Genomic DNA, 18,542 nt, shown 5'->3' on the forward strand with positions numbered 1-18,542 from the left:
TGTAGAAAATCACTGAAAGAATTAAATTTTATTGTCAATTGCATGTTGAATGACATTCCAAGTGGCATAGAGATCACTCACTCCTCCAAAAAATGTCAGTATACATTTTGTTTTAATCAAATTGAGAAATAAAAGAATGATAATCATGTTGTTCAACGTTCAAACATATCATAAAATGCTGCCATCTGGGATCACTGCACTCTCTAGAACCACCACTATTCCTCCACTGATTATGTAGCCATTGGCCTCCCTGTTGCTTTCTTGCACATTGTCTTTGTTAATAATCTGCATAACATAATTGCATGGATGTTACACCAGTAAGGAATGACAGGAACTCAATACTCAGTCCCACAGAGACAATCCTGTTTTAATAATGCCTTGGACTTGCACCTTGACATTCTGAAATCGATTGTATTTTTGTGTACATGACTAGCTTTGGCATTGGATTTGGTTGCTAATTTGATATGCTTAGATTTTACATACCATTACATTTCTGCCAATCCTTGCATTCTTATCTATAATAGCTTTCTTTATGTGAGTCTCATCACCAATTCCTATCGGAACTGCCATGCCCTCCTTGCTACTCCTTTGGATATAGTCTTTCTGTTGAACAACCACATTTCAGTTGGTCATACATAATTGGAGGAATGTGTGCAAATATGCATAGGTTTTTTACCAGAAAATGTGCTTATATTTCTTTAGCAACAGGAAAAAGTGAAAGGTTATTAAAAAAAAAGAAAAAAGAACCACCCTTACTTGATAGATATCAGAGCCCATGATGACTGAATCTTCAATGATGGCCTTTTCTCCAATGGTTGTCCTCATACCAAGAACTGTTCCTTTTATCTTGCACCTCTACTCTTAATTAAGGCCAAAGGCACATTTTCAGGAAACAAAAGCAAGACAGATTCAGAAACAAGATCAAACACAATCTACGACAGCATATTCCTTACTTTGGGCAGAAGGGAGAAACATGGGAGGGAGATGGAAATGTTATTCTTACATTAAGGATGCAACCATCTCCAACCACACTGTCTGTTATGACAGCATCAATTATAGTAGATGGAGGCAGATAGCGAGGCATGGTGTATAGAGGAGCATCTTTATCGTAGAAGCTGCTAGGAAAGAAATGAAGTTTGTGTGCGTTAGTGAGAGGCCATCATAGGTGTTATACTTTCAGCCTTCCTCGAAGAGAAAACACTGACTTGTATCCCATGTTTAATCCCTTTATGCATTCCATGTTTGCTTGATAAAATGCTGAAATGCTACTCATGTCCTCCCAGTATCCATCAAATGCATAAGCTTGAACCTGCTCCATGCACGTAATCAGCACCTTCTCATGAATCAAAGCTCATAAAAGAAACGGAAACATCATTACATATTTGGAATGAATTTTATTACATAGAAACAAAAGTTAATGTCAAAATTAATGCCTAAATAGCTAAATCTAGTCAGACCTTCATTCCAATCGAAATTGCGCCAGGTATCACTTCAGTTCCGAATTCATTTGCCTGGGGGAAGTATTCATTTAGAAGCTTTGTCATAATATCTCTATTAACAAGATAGATCCCCATGCTTGATAACTTCCTATAAGCATTATCATTGAATGCTTGGGAACTTTGAGCCTGCAGTTTAGCAGAGATTATTTAGAGAACATGATCCCCACTGGGTTTTGCAGTATCATAACTATATAGAGGAGAATATTACTGAAATCAACTTACCGAAGGGACAATCATTGGCTCCCTCTCTGACTTCACGTGGAACTCTGCAACTTCATTTACTGAATTCACTTTTAAGGTGCCAAAACCTGGGTCTTGATCTCTTGTTGAATTCAAAGCTGCAATTGTTATATCAGCCTGGCTTCTTCGATGGACTTCTACTAGTTTCTGGTAGTCCATTCTGTAGAGATGGTGGCCAGGAAGGACAAGAAACTCGGACACTTGGTGCTCTTCCAGTACCCACAAGCACCTTCTTATAGCATCAGCAGTTCCCTGATAAAAAAAAAATAAACAGAAATGATCACATTGGCTTTGTGGATCGTAGTCTGGCCCCTCATGGAATAAAGCTATAAGCATCGAGTACAAATGTGTTATGAAAGTAGACAAGCTAGTAGACCTGAAACCAGCCTTGCTCTTCAAGACTCTGATATGCTGCAATAACTTCAACAAACCCATCTTTTCCAAGGCCTAAGCCAGAATATGCTCTTGAGAGGTGAGAATTGAGATAAGTAGAGTTATATTGTGTTAGAGCATATATCTTGTTTATGTTACTGTTAATACAGTTGCTGATAACTGCATCAACGATTCTGTACTTTGCTCCTAACGGAATGGCTCCTTCTGATCTTCTCTTTGTCAATGGATAGAGTCTTGACTCTGATCCGTCTCCAAATACAATAGCTGCAACACTCTGCCATAGATGAATTCTCAAACGTTATACACACATGCTAAGCATTTCCAAACCTTGGCAAAAACTACATTTACAAACTAAATGGTAGCTTTCATTTTAAAGTTATATATATCGATTGGAAGATCAATAGCAGAAAGTTGAAACTAAGGCAGGCTACAAAAGAAGAAAAATTGACCTGATTTACTGGAGAGAATGAGGATATGGGGTGTTGAGGTTGCTGAGAATTGGATATGAACAAACTTGGCAAAGAGAAAGAAGATAAAGTTGTTAAATGCTTTCGACTACTATGAGCCAATTCAAGGATGGAGAACTTTGCTTGGGGATTTACAGGGGTGGGACCAGAAAGCTGCAATATCACCATGTCAAGAGAGAGCAATAGACCATATGATGTATCAGTGTATGAAGATGAACCCTCAGTCAAAATTATGATCTTTCAATGTATATTGCTTAGCATCTTCTCTCTGCATTGCAGATTTAAAAGAGTCGAATGGAAGAGAATATTTTGATTTCTTCTTCCTGCTGGCTATTGCAAAGAGAAATCTTCCTTGCATGGCTTGTATTTGCAGACTGTGCCAGACATAGTCACAAAAAAAGCTAGCCGTAACTCATACTTACAAACTGTGCCAGCACAATGACAAGCTTTCACGGTTCATGTGGGCAGCTTTGTTTGTGATACTATGTTTAACTTTGATTCTAAGCTTCGTGTCGCCTTTTTTTTCGTTTAATCTTTATTCCTTGGCTCGATTGCGCTTTGTTCACTTTATTTGTTCGTCTTAGCCAAGTTAATGGTACATAACAGCCCTATGACAAGAGCATTAGACCACCCGATAGATTTACCACATTGTCCTTGCAGCCTTCTGAGAATGGCTCTCGGTTCATTTCCCTTGTCCTTTGTTTTGGGACAAAAGAGAAAGGGCAACAAGCAAGATTGATTGGGACAGTTTGGTCATTTTGTCTGAGAAGGAAGCTTGAAGGGCAATAGCTAGTGCCTGGCATTTTGGAATAGAGTGGTTATCAAGGAAGGCATTGTCTCAGGTTCATGGGGTTATGGCCAGCCGTCTCTTTTTCTCTCTTTGTTCTTTTCATTCTTCCATCCCCTCATCTGCACATTTACAATACAGCGTAGCTTCATGGGGAATTCTGTTTTCTGCATTCCTTTTCTTCACATGCAGAAAACAGCTACAAGATGGCCGGAGTGAGAAATATTATGGCTGTTCTGTTCATGAAATATTAAGGCAGTATTCTCCACTGGTGAGGAGACAAGGAGAAATAACGTAAGACAACGAACACAGTTCCTAAAGAACTAACAGAATAATAAATAATCCTTTCGTTCATCTTTCTTTCCAGAAATAGCTTTAAGGCATTTCTTGTCAAACTTAGGTAGTTCTATCTATTCATATTCATTTGACATGTCAAGATATGTGAGCAGTTAACATAGTTCTAATGTCTCTTCCATTGCCTATGCAATTTCATGAATTAAGGAAAATAATTGCAATAGACAAATGGCTGACTATCATCTGAGATGTTGAGGCTGCCCATTTATTGTCTCATCAAATTCTCAAAAAATTCTAGCAGTTTCAAAGAAAATGAAAATACGAGTTCAGTCATTCCCAGGACAAGATGATACTGGGTATAAAGGATTTGATAAACTCTCCTCAAAGCGACAGTACCATTACTTTAGATGGTGCTCAAACAAGGATGCCATCTCAATCTGCAATACAAAACAAATTAAAAAAAAATTAATTAAATTATCCAGTCAAAAGATTCAAAAAGGTAATTTATTTTCTTCTCTTGTTATATCTCAGCCAGGAAGAAGTACAACTAGTGATTCCAAATTTTTAGATAGATCAAGTTGTTATATTACTAGCAAAAGGAAATAACCATGGTGTGATAAGAACAAAATGGGCTTCATTGTATCTTTATGTCTTGGCATCAATGAAACAGTTCTCACATTGACAAGAAGTAGAGGGTACATCAGAAACTAAGTAGAAAAGCTTATTGAACCATTGCATGCATTAAGAATGTAAATTTTGAAGCATGAGCCTAAAGGACAATGGTCTCAGCTGAGCAACTAGGCAACACTTCTTTGCACCACCCACAACACCTCACAAAATTCAGTTCTGCTAATAAAAATGTATTGTTTACTGACAACCATGTAGATGAAGACTCACCCTCCACCTCCTATCCCACTAAGTTTTAATGAAGGAAGAAATATGCTGAAGAAAATTGAGAAAGAAATTAAGAATAAGCATGCTGGCAGAAGACACAGAATTAAATACTAGAACATAATTAATCAGTGCACACGCACTTATCCAAAGCATTTAACAGCATTTAATCAACTTACTGCTGTCAGAGCAGCCTCAGCACCCTTATTCCCTGATTTTCCACCAGCTCGATTTATCGCCTGCAATTATCAAAACAAAAGTTCTCAGATGAAACATTCTTGAAAGAAACCTATGGGTCTTGGTTTTATTTAAATGCTTCTTTCACCTGTTCCATGTCCTCGCATGTCAGAACACCAAATATACATGGAACCCCTGCAAATTCTCAAGAAAAAGCATCATCAGTTTTTCACTGGGAAGTGGGAAGCCTTTCAACAAAAATGGAGAGAGCAGCAGTAAACTGACAGGCAGCAGAAGCAAGATCATTTCCTTAAGGGTTGACAAAGCAAGTATGTGTTACATTAAAGGAGAACGCAATTTCTCAGTTCTCCAAGTGATAGGCAGAAACAGAACATATTTGATGCTAAATGACATCTACAGAATAAAGAGTTGGTAGTGTGTGACGATGCACACTCTGACACACGTGTATGATGTGTGAAGAACATTAGATGAGAGTGTTTCATCAGTTTTGCCAAGTATTACACACACCACAGTAATATTTGATGCAATAATGACAACAACAACCACTCTTCATAGGTGATTGCTAGCATCTTTGAGCCCATGTTGCCTTTCCATATTCACTTTACAATATGATATAATATGTCACAGAAACTTGTACAGAATAAGGTAATTACTACAGTCAAGGACAAACTTTTAAAACCCTGGTCAACAGAGAACAACATCGTTTCAAAACCAAGCAATAAAACCAGCAGAGTGTAACTACCAACCTGACTTTAAACCAGCAGAAAGTACTCCAGATGCTGCTGAATTAGCGACAGCATCATAGTGAGTAGTATCACCTCTTACCTATCTTTAACAACAAGAAAATAATTCACATATCAGGGTCAGCCTGTAAACATGTGCTTCAATGAAAGAAAAATGAGGAGGAAGCCACCCCTCCTAACGCATTTCACTACTAACATTTCATCAAGTAATAACTTCTTTCAAGGTTATGAAGAGAAATCATTCATACCACAGCTCCAATGCACACAACCGCATTATATTTTCCCGACTTGCCTAGCCTTTCTGCAACAATGCCTATTTCAAAACTACCGGGAACCCACACAACCTGAAGAGAAATACATGAAAACAACCCTAATCAAAATTTACAAACAAAAAGAAAGCATATTCGAAAAAAAGCTTCTAAAATAAAACAGTTTGCCTACATCAATGTCTTCTTTGACTGAATATTTCTTGAAAGTTGCAACAGCTCCCTCTAAAAGTGGCCTTGTAATAATCTCATTGAACCGGGCCACGACCTTTGAATGTTGTTTCCAATCATCAATGTCAACAAATTACAACAATCAATTCAAACGAAAACCTAAATAAACTGTGAAAAGAAAAAAGAAGAAAAACTCACCACTGCAAAGCGAAGTCCCTCAGTACTGGTAACTGACCCTTCCAAGTGCCTAACAGCTGCTGTTCCCACCAAGGATGGCCGCCCTTTCCTCTCGAAGGCAATGCTAATCGTCCCAAATCCTGAAAAGTTTTGAAATCAATATCACAAAGAAACGATCTTTCTCAATTACCATCCAAGAAGAGAAAAATACTCAACATTAATTATCATAGATTGCAGTAGAGTTGAATCCCAATGAATTAACATCATAAGAAATCATCTTTCACATTAATTAATACTAGTAATTTGGATTGAAAAAGAAATGGCTCACCAGTAGAAGAGGAAGAGAAGGATAATTGCGTTGGTTTCTGATGGGGAGGCAAAAAGCTCCGATTTTGATGGTGAAAAAGAACTGAATTCGATATTAACGCTTTGGTTGAAGCAGACAGAAAAGCCATTTCCTTTTTCTTTTGATTCTCTTAAGACAAGGAAAGAAAAGATTTTGGTGATTGACAAGAGAAAATGAAAGAACCTATACAAAACCCCACTTAATCTCCCTCAGTCTTAAGCTTAAGACACATGCCATAAATGGGTTGTCAACATTGGATCCGAACCCGGGTTTTGTTTGCTGGTTGCAAACGTGAAGTCCATTTCTTTCTTACAAAACGACCGTTTTCATTTTGAAACGTCTGACATCAATCTAGTGTTTTTACTTTTGGATCAACTCGAGTGGTTTGCTGGCTTTACTTCACTATTCGATTAGTGGGGAACCCCCTAAAACCCTAAACCAAATCACTATCTCCTCCTCCTTGTGAAGCGAAAAATGTGGGTTCAAGGGGCAGAGCTTAAGCAGCCATTAAAACCGCCCTTTCTTTGCAATCCACTTAACTCTAATCGAACTCGTTTCTTCACCAACCATTATCAGGTGATGTCAAAAGCCGCAGCTATCTTTTTACTGCTTTCATTGTTTTTAGAACCAAAGCTTTTCCCTTTTTTGTTTTGCTTTCTGCATAAATCAATATAGACAAAGAGGGCAACGCAAAAAATGTAACATTAACAAGCTTTGCTAACACCCTTTAATACATTAACTTGTTTTTGTTTTGTGACATCAGAAACGGAAACCTTTTGTGGTTGTTATGTCCATGTCAACCAAAAGTACTGCTGTTCCTATCATGGTAAGATGTGCTATTTTTTTTACTCATTAATTGGTAAGCTGATATGAATTGTTTCGTCATTTGTGGGAAAATGATTTTGGATGTTATAAATTTGTATTATTTTGTAATTGGAGGTAAATGGCTGTAATGGCAAAATGGGGAGTTCTGTTATAATGGCAGCGAATTCTGCTGGACTTCAAATTCTTCCAAAATCATTTGGCCCCGAATATGGGGCTGGTAATGCTGTGGAAGTTTGTGGGAATGAGATTAAAATTCATGGTCCTTCTGAAAGAGATAGTGTGCTCGCTTCCCTTTATAATGAGTATCCGAACATGATTGTGGTTGATTACACTCTGCCTACTTTGGTGAATGGTAAGATTCTTGGAGCTTATGACACTTGAAATAGAAGAAATCTTAATTATTTCGCAAAAGGGAATTTACTTGGTAGCTCAACTCTGCAAAATTCATAGGTTTGCTATTTTACTCTGAGTTCAATTGGGAATTGTTTTTTAATTGGCAACCTTTACTACTTGAAAAGAAAATACTTTGGTGCTGCAAAATATGGGATATGGATATTCTAATTAAAGTTTTTTCAATTATTTTAGTTTTCTGTTGCATCTAGGATTTTTTACCTTAGAATTGCATGGAAAATAGCCATGATTTTGTTTACTTCATTTATGGATCCTCTTTTAATCTTTTGACTTCCCTTTTCCTCTTTTGTGATGTGTAGATAATGCAGATCTGTATTGTAAAGTTGGGGTTCCATTTGTTATGGGAACTACTGGCGGAGACAGGGATAGATTATACAAGACTGTGGATGACTCCAAAGTTTATGCAGTAATCTCTCCACAAATGGGGAGACAGGTGATGGGATTCAGTGCCTCTAATGTTATATGAAATGGATTCCAATGCTATTTAGCCTAATATGTTCTCTGTACTAACGGGTTTTTTCTTTTAGATAGGTGGTTGCATTTCTTGCAGCTATGGACATGATGGCTAAGCAATTTCCTGGTGCTTTCTCTGGATACTCCCTTCATGTAATGTCTTTCTGCATTGATTCCTTTTCAGCAAAGAAGTTCTTTTCCTCACTTGAGTTGTTACAGTAGTTCTAATATTTGCTGACCTCTTTGATTCTTAGGTGGAGTCCCATCAAGCAGCAAAGTTGGACACATCTGCAACTGCCAAGGCTGTCATTTCTTGCTTCAAGAAATTGGGGGTGTCTTTTGATGATCAGGTGGCTTTAAAGCTTTTCACATTTCATTACAGCATAACTTATTCTTATATTCACTGGAAAATACTGAAATCCACGCTTCATTTGCTTTGTTCATCATAGTACATGTAAAAGTTGAAATTTGACATGATTACAAAAGAAATTGAAATTTGATCATGAAGTTCAGTCATAATATCCTTAATCCCAGCCTTCATTCGACACCGCTTTTCCGGTTTGAACTTCTTGTCAACCTTGCTGTCTTGTAAGTGTTTGCATAGAGGATTTGGTCGTATGTTGTTATGGCAACTGGTCCCAAAAAATGTGCTGTCTTTTTTATATGATTTTCTGCTGAGTTTGTCCAGATAGAAATGATTCGGGATCCCAAGGAACAAAAAGAGTTGGTGGGAGTTCCAGATGAGTATTTGTCTGGTCATGCATTTCAGTTCTATTATCTGTCATCACCTGGTAAAACGTAAGAACAAACATCCTGATTAGTCATTTTCATTTGGATTCTGTGTTTATTTTTCTCTCTTTGTTGAAAACAAATATATTTTCTGATTTCTTTTCTTGCAGTGTTTCTTTGGAGTTTCAACATAATGTGTGCGGTAGATCGATATATGCTGAGGGCGCCATTGACGCTGTACTTTTCCTTGCTGAGAAGGTAAAATTCTTCACCTGCTTCACACTTAATTTAGCTGTTAGTGCTCCCCATAAAGCCACGTACATATTCATAGTGGCATAAAACCTTGACAGAAAACGGCCCTACTGCCAATTTTTTTCCTGCTCGGACCTTATTCAAAGATTCGAAACTCATTGTTGTAGCACTCGTAACTACTACTACTACCTCATCTACTTTATAGTTCTTCTGTAGTATTTTCTCTATTTGAAGATTAATGTGTACTGGGAATAAATTTGTTATTGAGAAATTTTGCTGTGGTTTCTAAGTTGATTGTCAGTAGAAATTTTAAATGTGATTAAAACGCAGATTCAATCGAAGGCTGACAAGCGGATCTACAATATAATCGATATCTTGCGGGAGGGTAACAAGTGATAAACTGTCATGACAGCAACAAGTTAGTTCACCGTTTTAATTTCATCCATTTGCAATGGCGCTTCCATTGCTACATAGTTTGTGGTTCATTGAGCACTGACAGAGAATTGATTGAATGCTTAGATGGATCCTGCTAAACCTCAATGGGACGGCTGTTATGGCGGGGAGAGAGAGGGAGAGCAGGGTAGCTCTCCCAAGCATGCAAGAAAACTTGAGCAACAAGTGTGAGAAAAATGAGGTGGAGTGGCTTTTTTTTTGCAATGAACCCTCAGGACTATGATTGGGTAGTGCAGGCAATGTTGGATTGATGCTTTTTAGGAAATGTTGTTGCTTTTTGTGTCATCGTTACAAATGACAGATATAGTTGAAATACTTACGCGGAACCTGTTTCGAAGATGACAAATACAGAGCAAGATAGAGTTTTTATCCAAAAAAAAAAAAAATTGCCCTGCAGTGATATTCGGACCCTTAGATAATAAAAGCAAATAGTTACAATAAATGAGAGAATTAGATTTGATTTTAAAAACAAAAGTGTTTGTTCATGTAATAAATGTTATAAAATTATAAAGGTTTTTTTTTTTGTTGAGAATGAAGATTATGATCGATTTACCTGGATAATTCAGACACATTTATAACTCATGAACTTTAAGTAAAGAAGTTGGAGAGTCATTTTATCTTGATAGCATTATTAAAAAATAAATATCTCTTATACAATATTAATGTGATGAAAATATCGTAGTTTCTTGGATACACCTATGGGTATAAAGAGATAAATATCTCTAATATTGATATTTTATGTTAAAAGTCATAAGAATAAGTAAGCAAAATTTTATGACCTATAATGATTTTTAGATTTTTAGCCATTTATAGTCAATGAGTATGGCAACAAGTTAGATTGTTGTCCACTTAAGCTAGGCAACACATTAGACACATGCACAATTGCCTAATTAGGATTGGCATACAACCAAGCCCTAGGTTTATGGGTTGAGAAGGTCGTCAAATCTATGCTCAATTGGGCTTGGCGTACAGCCAAGACTAAGGAGAATGAATTTGACAATCTGTTAGATTCATACTTAAGTAGGCTCAACAAGCAGTCAAATCCAAGAGTGTTGGGCCTAATAGCTTGCTAGACTCACTCAATTTGGACTCGAGTCTGGTAACACGTTAAATCCATGTCCAATTGGGCTGGGCAAGCAACCGAGCCTAAGATCGATGAGTTTATATCCAATTAGGCTTGGCGTGTAACCAATCATCAATGTGCTAAGTCTGATAACTTACAAGACTCATACTCATTTGGGCAAGACATAGTGTCAATGCCCAAAGGCATTGGGTGACAACTTACTAGACTTGTGCCCTGTTGAGCTCAACAAGCAGCCAGGTCTAAAGATATTGAGTTTGGTAGCTCATTAGATTTATGCTTACCTGGACTCAACTTATAGCCATGTTTAAAAATGTTGAGTATGAAAGAGAGCTTAAGCCATGTTATCTTAGCATGATTTTTTATCAAGTTGCTGGGTACGGATGCAAACTCCACCGTCCTATCAAAGAATTAACACTACGTATTTTAACCTTTTAAACATGACTTAGGCTCTAAATTCCTTTTTTATAAAGCCAAAAAAATATTTATCATCAATTTTAAAGTTATTTCTTGGTTTGCCAAACCCTTCTTCAAGAATGGGATTCGATGATATGTGTTTTCTTCGAGCGATGCACCAAACCCTTGCCTGCATTTGGTTTCCTATCATAGTAAAAATTACAAAGCAATGTCCACGCGTGAATATGTATGAATTGCAAACTGGTCTGTGTCCTACGTCTAACCACAGAAGCCTGCCTTCTACTGCAGATGGCAGTAAATAATTTTTGTTTTGTTTCGTAAGATACTAAATAAGTGGGAATCTAAACTTATAATTTTAAATGGTTTTACATTGAATTTAACAATGAAAATTATAGTAATTTTTAAGAACTAATAACAATCAAATTATTTTTTCTAATTTTCTAAAAGTAGATAGAGCTTAGAATTTTATCTAGTTTTAGTCACTAACTAGTTAATTAACCCGCGTTTCATTACAAGTCAGATAATATTTTTGGCAAAAAAAAATATATTCAAGTTTTTCAAACATGTTTGTCTTTTTAAAGATTTTAATTATAAATCAAAAAATCAATATATACATTTAATTAAATATATTAAGAACCTTCTGTGCCAATAAATACAAAAACTAAAGTGGTAACATGTTTATTCAACTCATCTCGCTTAGGGTCGAATAATTTATTTTCTAACATAAAAGAATTAATGTGTAAGTGTTTTTAACGTTTTTTTTTACTTCAAGTAAAAATATAACCGTGAATTGTTAGCTGTTACCCTGTAATTATTAATTACAATTTTGATTGTGCCCGATCCTGTAATTTGTATATGTATAATGTTGAATTGAATTGAATTGAATGGAATTGATCGGGTGAAAATTGGATGGATTGAATTGATCAGGTGAAAATTGAATGGACTGAAAATTGTTGAATTGAATGCCACAGTATATATCTTGACTGAATTAATTGGATTGAATTAATTGGGTGAAAATTAGACTGAAAACTGTTGAATTGAACTAAATTGAATGTCATTTTAGTATTATAGAACTGAATTAATTGGACTAAATTGAATTGAAATAATAGGCTGAAAATTGAAATGAAAAATGTTAAATTGGATTGAATTTAATATCATTTTAGTATTATAGGACTAAATTAATTGAATTGATTTTTTTATTAATGTATTTTAAAATTCCTTATGATTTTACAATTTATTTTTACAATCTAAGTTTATATTGTATTTTTTATATCATGTTAAAATTATGATTTTAACAATCTTGGTTACGGTAGTTAAAATTTATAATTATATCATTTTTAAATATATTTTTTATGTATAATAATAATTCAAGAAAAAAAAATCAACGAAAAAGCAAGACACAAAAATATATATGAACACTCACTCGTGTGCGCCTGTCTCCCTGGAATAACCGCAACAAGAGACAGAGGAAGAGAAAATGGAGAATAGAGAAGATTTGAAGTCGATGCTACCGTTTCTGCCTTTATTACTTCGCTCATCAAATCTGTTTTGGCCATCACAAGTTGTTGAATTACTCAAAACACTCTCCAAAGGACCTTTTTACAGCAAAGTTGACACTGGTGAACTGCTTTTCAATGCTATTTCCAATATCAGAGATTCTCTTGCTCTCCCTTCTCTGCATCGTCTCTCTCCTTTTTCCCATGAAGGTTATGCTCTCTTCTTTGATGAGGTAGTCTCTCAAACTCAACTGGGTTTTCTCTTTTGTTTTCTGGGTTCTCTAATTTTTATTGCATCTTTCAAGCTCGGTGGTTAAAGATGTTCAAACTTTTCTACAAGGAGAGTGATTTGAAAAAGACGCATCATGTCTTTTGCTCCTATATATGATTCATTGATTACAAAGTTCTAAACTTTGTCAGAAAAGTTGTCATATTAGTGAACTATGAAGGAAATGTTGCCAGTTTCAGGCTAGGAGTGTAATTTGAGGAAAACCCATTATTTCTCACTTCTTCTTAGTTGGTCTTATATAACGTGATGTTTTTTTAATAAAGTTTTGAGCTTTCAGTACATGTTTTTAGTATCTTCATATGCACGAACTGATGTCTATTGGATTGTTTTAGCTTGGTTGAGATTATGTTCTAGCAGTAAAGAGGATGTTTTATATATTGTACTGATGAGGAGGAGTTTAACGCAGCTGATTTCACGGGAAGAGGCTGCAAAATGGTTTGCTGACGTTGTCCCAACATTGGCTAAATTGCTCTTGAGATTGCCATCTCTTTTGGAGTCTCACTATCAAAATGCTGATAACTTGCGTAATGGTGTCAAAACTGGTTTTCGCCTGTTGGGTCCACAAGAAGCTGGCGTGGTGTTCCTCGGTCAGGTATCTCCGAGTGTTTAGTTGTTCTTTTCTCAAGTACCATTTTTTTTATTGGATTCGAATTCTGCTTCAAATGCGTCATGGGAGAAGTGAATTACAGTTTAATAATGTACTTAGAAAAGCATTTCTTCAACTTTTAATATTATATACTGATAATGTTACTCAAATGTTACTTTTCAGGAATTGATTGGTTCTCTCCTTGTATGCGCTTTCTTTTGTTTGTTTCCAGTCTCTGATAGAGATGATAAACGTCTTCCAACAATCAATTTTGATCATTTGTTCGAGTATGTGACCTTCAGCTTTCTTTGGTGAAGATCTTGAACTTATGCATATGTAGTAACTACGAGCTGTGGGTATTAGACCTGAAATTTTCACTACCTAGGCTAGCTACTATTCCACTGGTATTTTCATATGGCTCTATCCATCCTTTGTTTTCTCATGGGGACAATATTTTGTTCAAAAGGAAACTAATTCTGACATATAATTACTTCATGCTAGAGGTTTAGGTGTATCTTTGTAGGCTACTGTGTCACATATAAAATGCTTATTTGTTCTGGAACTCGAACCATATTCTATAAGAAAAAAAATTAGTTGAACAGTTCAAAAAGATACAGGAATTATTGTTAACATCTTCTCATGTCTTCTTCTCTATATTTTATAACATCAGAGAGTGTTGAACACAGTTGTTTAGGATCTCCGAAACCCATATTCTTAAGAAAAAGACCTGGCAGCTCACTAACAGTATAGTGTGACATAAAGAGTCTCTGCTGGATATTGTTATGCCACATTTCACTGTTGAGTTAAATGAAAGTTTTAGTGATATATGCTATTTACTAATTTGTTTTGCCTCTTCAATTTGGTTTACCTTGTTTCTGTTTTATTGAACTCCTTTTAAACTGTTTTTCTTGACATGGAAAATAGATCCATCTGACACGTCATCACATCTCAGGGATATATATTCGAGTTACAGTGAAAAGCAGGAGAACAAAATAAAGTGTATTATACATTATTTTGAAAGGATATGTTTATCTATGCCTGAGGGCTCTGTCTCCTTTGAGAGGAAGGTTCTTCCTTTAGAACAACTTCCTTTGTGTGTTTTTTATCCCAAGGCAGATTTTTGGATCAAATCTGTTGTTTCTCTCTGCACTTTAGAGGTAAGGTGATAAATGGATTGGTGCATAGCTAGTGAAAGTTCAAATTTAAATAATGTGTAAAATTATCAACCTAATTCAGTAATTTGTTTAATTTCATTTCTTGAGTTGTAGACAATTACTTCTTAGCTGGTCATTACATCTTGCTAGGTCCATAGTTCAGGCTTCATCGAAGACCAATCCAGTGGAGCTCTTGAAGTTGATTTTTCTAACAAGTATCTTGGAGGTGGTGCTCTTCATAGGGGCTGCGTGCAGGTATAGACTTTTTTATGGACTGTTGATGTCATTGTTTATGGTTCATACTCAAATTAGTCCATTTATTCATTCAACCATTCTTTTCTTTTATTGTTTCTTGCATATTTTTCCTTATTGTCATGTTACAATTGCTGTTATCTTCTTTCAATATTACTTAAATGATACCCTCAACATTGTTGCGTTATTATCTTTTCTAGGAAGAAATCCGGTTCATGATCAATCCTGAATTAATTGCTGGAATGCTTTTCTTACCTTGCATGGAAGACAATGAGGCTATTGAAATTGTTGGTGCCGAAAGATTCTCAAATTACACAGGGTGAGCATAACTTGGTGGGTGAAATCCGAAACTTGATTTTGGATATATCATTAAGCAACATATCTATTTTGTGTTCCTTGAATCACATGAATTTCAATGGTATGCATGTGATAATTGATGAATTAGTTTCTCAGGTTATATGAATTGATGTGTTATAAACTGGTGTCTAGGTATAGTGCACAGATCGGAGTATATACAATTGGAAATTAATCATGCCCTTGATGAGTTTCCAGCTGGTGGGCTAACAGCCTTGTTACTCTCAATGTGTAGATCTATCCAATGTCACTATCATAGACCAAACTGTATGTGTTTCTATGGTGTGCTGTTTTTTATGTGTCTTGGCTTGCACCAAAACACTTTTTTGGAACTGAAATTATATTTTCTAAAATGGACAATCCATTCCATTTCTGATGGTTTTTTAATGAGAAATTAGATAGCAAGCACACAGTTTCTTTACTTTGTGGAAATTCTACATGTTGATGCATGCCATAAACCAGAAATGTGAAGAAATGAAAATGACTTGGTTCCATATGCATTATGACGTCCTTGTGCAATATATCATCTTCTGTAGGTGCCAAAGTCATGCATACTCTCCAAAATGTCAATCTACAGTTTTTGTGACGATGTATTATGAGTATTATTAATGAATTAATGACTTTTGCAGAAGATTTATCTTTCAATCTGTTTTTTCTTCCTGTTGGTTCAAATATAACTACTTTACTTAATTGATAAGACTTCTCATCCATGATTGACTAGTGTACATCTAGCCTGCCTTTGTTTGCTATCCTTCCTTTATTAATGTTGAAATATATAAATTTTTATTATATCTGCTAAATTTAAAATAACAAGCATTCCCATATGAGCGGAATACTGATTTAAGTTAACTAATGTTGCAGTCAATTTCTTCTCATAGTCTGCTCTTACACTGGTGCAGGTATGCCTCTTCATTTCGTTTTTCAGGTGACCATGTGGACGAAAAGGATGTTGATAGTTTCAGGAGACGTAGAACCAGGATTGTTGCCATAGATGCATTGTGCAATGCAGGGATGGAACAATATAAACTTGAATACCTCCTTCGGTATGTGAAATTTGGTTTTCCAGTGCCACACCCTTGCATATGAATTGAAAGGGAGATTTTTCTATGAGAGAATATATAGAAGAGTGTAAAAAGTTTCATTTGTGAGTTACCGATATGAAAAATTGTATTCAAGGAAGAATCACCTCTGTGTAAATAAAGAAAGAGAAATGTCCCCAAAAACAATGCCATGTTGTTTCAAAGATGTGACAAGCGGTCTATGCTCAAGAACAATATGACTTTCTCCATCTTTCTCAAAAGGAACAATCTCCCTTTTAGATTCATCAGCTCCTTTTAGGCTCTTCCATGCAGACCAAAAGGTTGTGCATGTTGAGTGGTCCTTCATGAAAAATTGATGCCATTTTCTTTTGAGGGAAAAAAAAACAGAACTTTCAAGTTAGAACATGCTCTGGCAGTGTTTATTTAATATGACTCTTTTAATTGAGAACCCAGGAAGCTCTAAAATCTGAAGGCTAAGTCTGGTTGGGTCGGAAAATAGTATGTTCTTGTGTCTACTTCCTCCTCCTTCCAATGTAGAGTTTTTGACAATGTTTTGTGAAAACACTTACTAGAGTGGCTTGGTTTGGGATAGATGAGTTTGCCCTTTGTGACAGTGGTTGAAATTCGTTATTCATACTCATAACCAATAATTTAGCATGGCATCTAAATAGCGTTTCAGAGTTTGCTATGTGAAGCTGTTAAATTATGTAGAACAATGAAGAGAACCGCACTATTGGTTTGTCTTTCGACATGGCTTTATTGCCTATATATGTAGCCTGTTAAACTGTTGGTTCACTATCTTGTTAACCAGCGTTGAGGGAAATTTTGTTCATTGCTCTGAATCCTACTTGTTTGGTTTTCACAGGGAGACCAACAAGGCATTCTGTGGCTTCTTGGATCAATCTAAATGTGACCATAAAAGACTGTTTCAAGATGGTGGTTTGAAAGGTTCTCATTGTATTCAAGCTGGTAAAGATGATGATGTTATGGTGAAGGACTTCCCGGTGCGAGCTCTCCCGTGTTTTTCTGGGTGTTTTGCTTTTCATTTCCTTTTTATTTGTTATACTCAGAATGATATGAACCTGCTTTGAAATAGATGGATGAAGCCCCCTCGACTTCTGTTGAAATTGCATTGAATGGAGAAGAATCTGTAAACCAAGTGATCAGATATTCTGACAAGAAGGGTAGTTGGTGTGAAGACCCTGAAGCTAAAATTGGTATTGCTACAGGGAATTGGGGATGCGGAGCTTTTGGTGGAGATCCTGAACTAAAGTCCATAATTCAGTGGCTTGCAGCTTCTCAGGTAATCTTTTGCTGAGCTTGACTTGCAATAGCTATCAAAAGATATGTAGGGGAGTTGAAGTGTTAGAGTTTTTAGTAGCAGCTTTTACATCTTGACCTTCTGTGGGAGGTATTGTTTACCAAACAACTGCAGGATTACCATCACAAACATGTAGAGTACATAATTTATGTATCACATAAACCACTGTGAAATAATTTTTGAAATTGGTAGTAGTGTGGTGCCTCATCTAGTAGTGAAACTTTTATTCAACTAGCTTACCTTTTTTCTGCTTGATACCAACATTTCCTTTAACCAATGTGCATTTCTTTCAGGCATTAAGACCTTCCGTTTTGTACTACACATTTGGCTTAAAATCATTGCAGAATCTGAATCAGGTACTTGTAGTAATCTCGGCACTAGTGAACACTTCTTTATGGAAGTGTGGAAATGATCTACTCCAAGAAATTAATTAAGCTGATCAGAATAAACTACAATCTTTGTCGTTTTCATATTCTATGTTCTAAGCCATGCTAATATATGCTTCATGGCTACATTGTTCTGCAGTTAAGTCGATGGATTCTGTTGCATGGATGGACGGTCGGAGACCTTTGGTATATGTTGGTGGAGTACTCTTCTCAGAGATTCAACAAGGAAACTAACTTGGGATTCTTTGCATGGCTGCTCCCTTCACTATTTGCCCACGAGGCTCCTTAACTTTTTTGTTGTTTATTTATTTTTTTAACTATGTAATTAACTTTGTAGCTTCACTTTTTTAATCTATCGTATTCCAATAGTTCTCTCCATGTAAGAAATGCAACTTTGCTCTAGTTGTTGAGTATCTTAAAATGCTTGCTCGACCTTGTAAATCAAACTAAGACATGGATATTCTTCATAACAAATCCATGATAGGCATTCAAAAATGTTATGATCCGCTCTTTATTATAAAATTAATCATCTTTTTTGTTAGTGGGATTCTTGAAGATTATTATTTGATCA

The 18,542-nt window shown here is 35.9% G+C and overlaps 4 protein-coding genes across 6 annotated transcripts; 2 read left to right on the plus strand and 2 right to left on the minus strand.

Annotated features, from left to right (window-relative positions):
- Nucleotides 1-3,716, minus strand: LOC133672734 (inactive glucose-1-phosphate adenylyltransferase small subunit 2, chloroplastic). 2 transcript variants are annotated; one of them, XM_062093246.1, is made up of 9 exons: nucleotides 2,582-3,716; nucleotides 2,116-2,406; nucleotides 1,722-1,991; nucleotides 1,458-1,625; nucleotides 1,206-1,309; nucleotides 1,004-1,115; nucleotides 757-855; nucleotides 484-603; nucleotides 1-285 (listed from the first exon to the last, which is right to left on the minus strand). In XM_062093246.1, exons 1-9 carry the CDS (start codon nucleotides 2,765-2,767, stop codon nucleotides 169-171), a joined length of 1,467 nt encoding a protein of 488 aa, XP_061949230.1. In that variant the 5' UTR covers nucleotides 2,768-3,716; the 3' UTR covers nucleotides 1-168. The 2 variants fall into 2 exon arrangements, with proteins under 2 accessions (XP_061949230.1, XP_061949228.1); XM_062093244.1 differs by having other exon boundaries at nucleotides 1,004-1,118.
- A 110-nt stretch (nucleotides 3,717-3,826) lies between these two features.
- LOC133672736 (6,7-dimethyl-8-ribityllumazine synthase, chloroplastic) lies at nucleotides 3,827-6,735 on the minus strand. Its single transcript, XM_062093248.1, has 8 exons — nucleotides 6,455-6,735; nucleotides 6,148-6,266; nucleotides 5,954-6,046; nucleotides 5,761-5,856; nucleotides 5,516-5,594; nucleotides 4,897-4,943; nucleotides 4,751-4,810; nucleotides 3,827-4,117 (listed from the first exon to the last, which is right to left on the minus strand). The coding sequence occupies exons 1-8, from the start codon at nucleotides 6,579-6,581 to the stop codon at nucleotides 4,079-4,081; spliced, it is 660 nt and encodes a 219-aa protein (XP_061949232.1). The 5' UTR covers nucleotides 6,582-6,735; the 3' UTR covers nucleotides 3,827-4,078.
- An 83-nt stretch (nucleotides 6,736-6,818) lies between these two features.
- LOC133672735 (4-hydroxy-tetrahydrodipicolinate reductase 2, chloroplastic) lies at nucleotides 6,819-9,921 on the plus strand. Its single transcript, XM_062093247.1, has 10 exons — nucleotides 6,819-7,048; nucleotides 7,236-7,298; nucleotides 7,412-7,649; nucleotides 8,008-8,141; nucleotides 8,240-8,314; nucleotides 8,416-8,511; nucleotides 8,850-8,959; nucleotides 9,061-9,148; nucleotides 9,473-9,560; nucleotides 9,662-9,921. The coding sequence occupies exons 1-9, from the start codon at nucleotides 6,947-6,949 to the stop codon at nucleotides 9,536-9,538; spliced, it is 972 nt and encodes a 323-aa protein (XP_061949231.1). The 5' UTR covers nucleotides 6,819-6,946; the 3' UTR covers nucleotides 9,539-9,560; nucleotides 9,662-9,921.
- Nucleotides 9,922-12,528: 2,607 nt separating this feature from the next.
- On the plus strand, nucleotides 12,529-18,512 carry LOC133672876 (poly(ADP-ribose) glycohydrolase 1-like). Of its 2 annotated transcripts, none has more exons than XM_062093431.1 (11): nucleotides 12,529-12,822; nucleotides 13,285-13,470; nucleotides 13,648-13,775; nucleotides 14,417-14,621; nucleotides 14,769-14,873; nucleotides 15,071-15,189; nucleotides 16,124-16,267; nucleotides 17,130-17,268; nucleotides 17,361-17,567; nucleotides 17,879-17,941; nucleotides 18,111-18,512. In XM_062093431.1, the coding sequence occupies exons 1-11, from the start codon at nucleotides 12,571-12,573 to the stop codon at nucleotides 18,258-18,260; spliced, it is 1,698 nt and encodes a 565-aa protein (XP_061949415.1). In that variant the 5' UTR covers nucleotides 12,529-12,570; the 3' UTR covers nucleotides 18,261-18,512. The 2 variants fall into 2 exon arrangements, with proteins under 2 accessions (XP_061949415.1, XP_061949416.1); XM_062093432.1 differs by having other exon boundaries at nucleotides 13,648-13,751.
- The last annotated feature ends 30 nt before the right edge of the window (nucleotides 18,513-18,542 follow it).

This window comes from Populus nigra, chromosome 14, assembly GCF_951802175.1.
Source record: "Populus nigra chromosome 14, ddPopNigr1.1, whole genome shotgun sequence".
Lineage (NCBI taxonomy): Eukaryota > Viridiplantae > Streptophyta > Magnoliopsida > Malpighiales > Salicaceae > Populus > Populus nigra.

Bases quoted from the DNA above. Each gene is read 5' to 3' on its own strand.
- LOC133672736 (XM_062093248.1), bottom strand. From the start codon at position 6,581: ATGGCTTTTCTGTCTGCTTCAACCAAAGCGTTAATATCGAATTCAGTT. The intron at 6,267-6,454 runs GTGAGCCATTTC...AAAACTTTTCAG, and splicing joins CTTCTCTTCCTCTTCTACTG to GATTTGGGACGATTAGCATT. The intron at 4,944-5,515 runs GTTGGTAGTTAC...GAGAATTTGCAG, and splicing joins TTCTGCTGGTTTAAAGTCAG to GGGTTCCATGTATATTTGGT.
- LOC133672876 (XM_062093431.1), top strand. From the start codon at position 12,571: ATGGAGAATAGAGAAGATTTGAAGTCGATGCTACCGTTTCTGCCTTTA. The intron at 14,874-15,070 runs GTATAGACTTTT...TATCTTTTCTAG, and splicing joins TTCATAGGGGCTGCGTGCAG to GAAGAAATCCGGTTCATGAT. The intron at 17,568-17,878 runs GTAATCTTTTGC...CATTTCTTTCAG, and splicing joins AGTGGCTTGCAGCTTCTCAG to GCATTAAGACCTTCCGTTTT.
- LOC133672734 (XM_062093244.1), bottom strand. From the start codon at position 2,767: ATGGTGATATTGCAGCTTTCTGGTCCCACCCCTGTAAATCCCCAAGCA. The intron at 2,407-2,581 runs GTCAATTTTTCT...CATCTATGGCAG, and splicing joins CATTCTCTCCAGTAAATCAG to AGTGTTGCAGCTATTGTATT. The intron at 1,992-2,115 runs GTCTACTAGCTT...TTTTTTTATCAG, and splicing joins AAGAGCAAGGCTGGTTTCAG to GGAACTGCTGATGCTATAAG.
- LOC133672735 (XM_062093247.1), top strand. From the start codon at position 6,947: ATGTGGGTTCAAGGGGCAGAGCTTAAGCAGCCATTAAAACCGCCCTTT. The intron at 7,650-8,007 runs GTAAGATTCTTG...TGTGATGTGTAG, and splicing joins TCTGCCTACTTTGGTGAATG to ATAATGCAGATCTGTATTGT. The intron at 9,149-9,472 runs GTAAAATTCTTC...ATTAAAACGCAG, and splicing joins TACTTTTCCTTGCTGAGAAG to ATTCAATCGAAGGCTGACAA.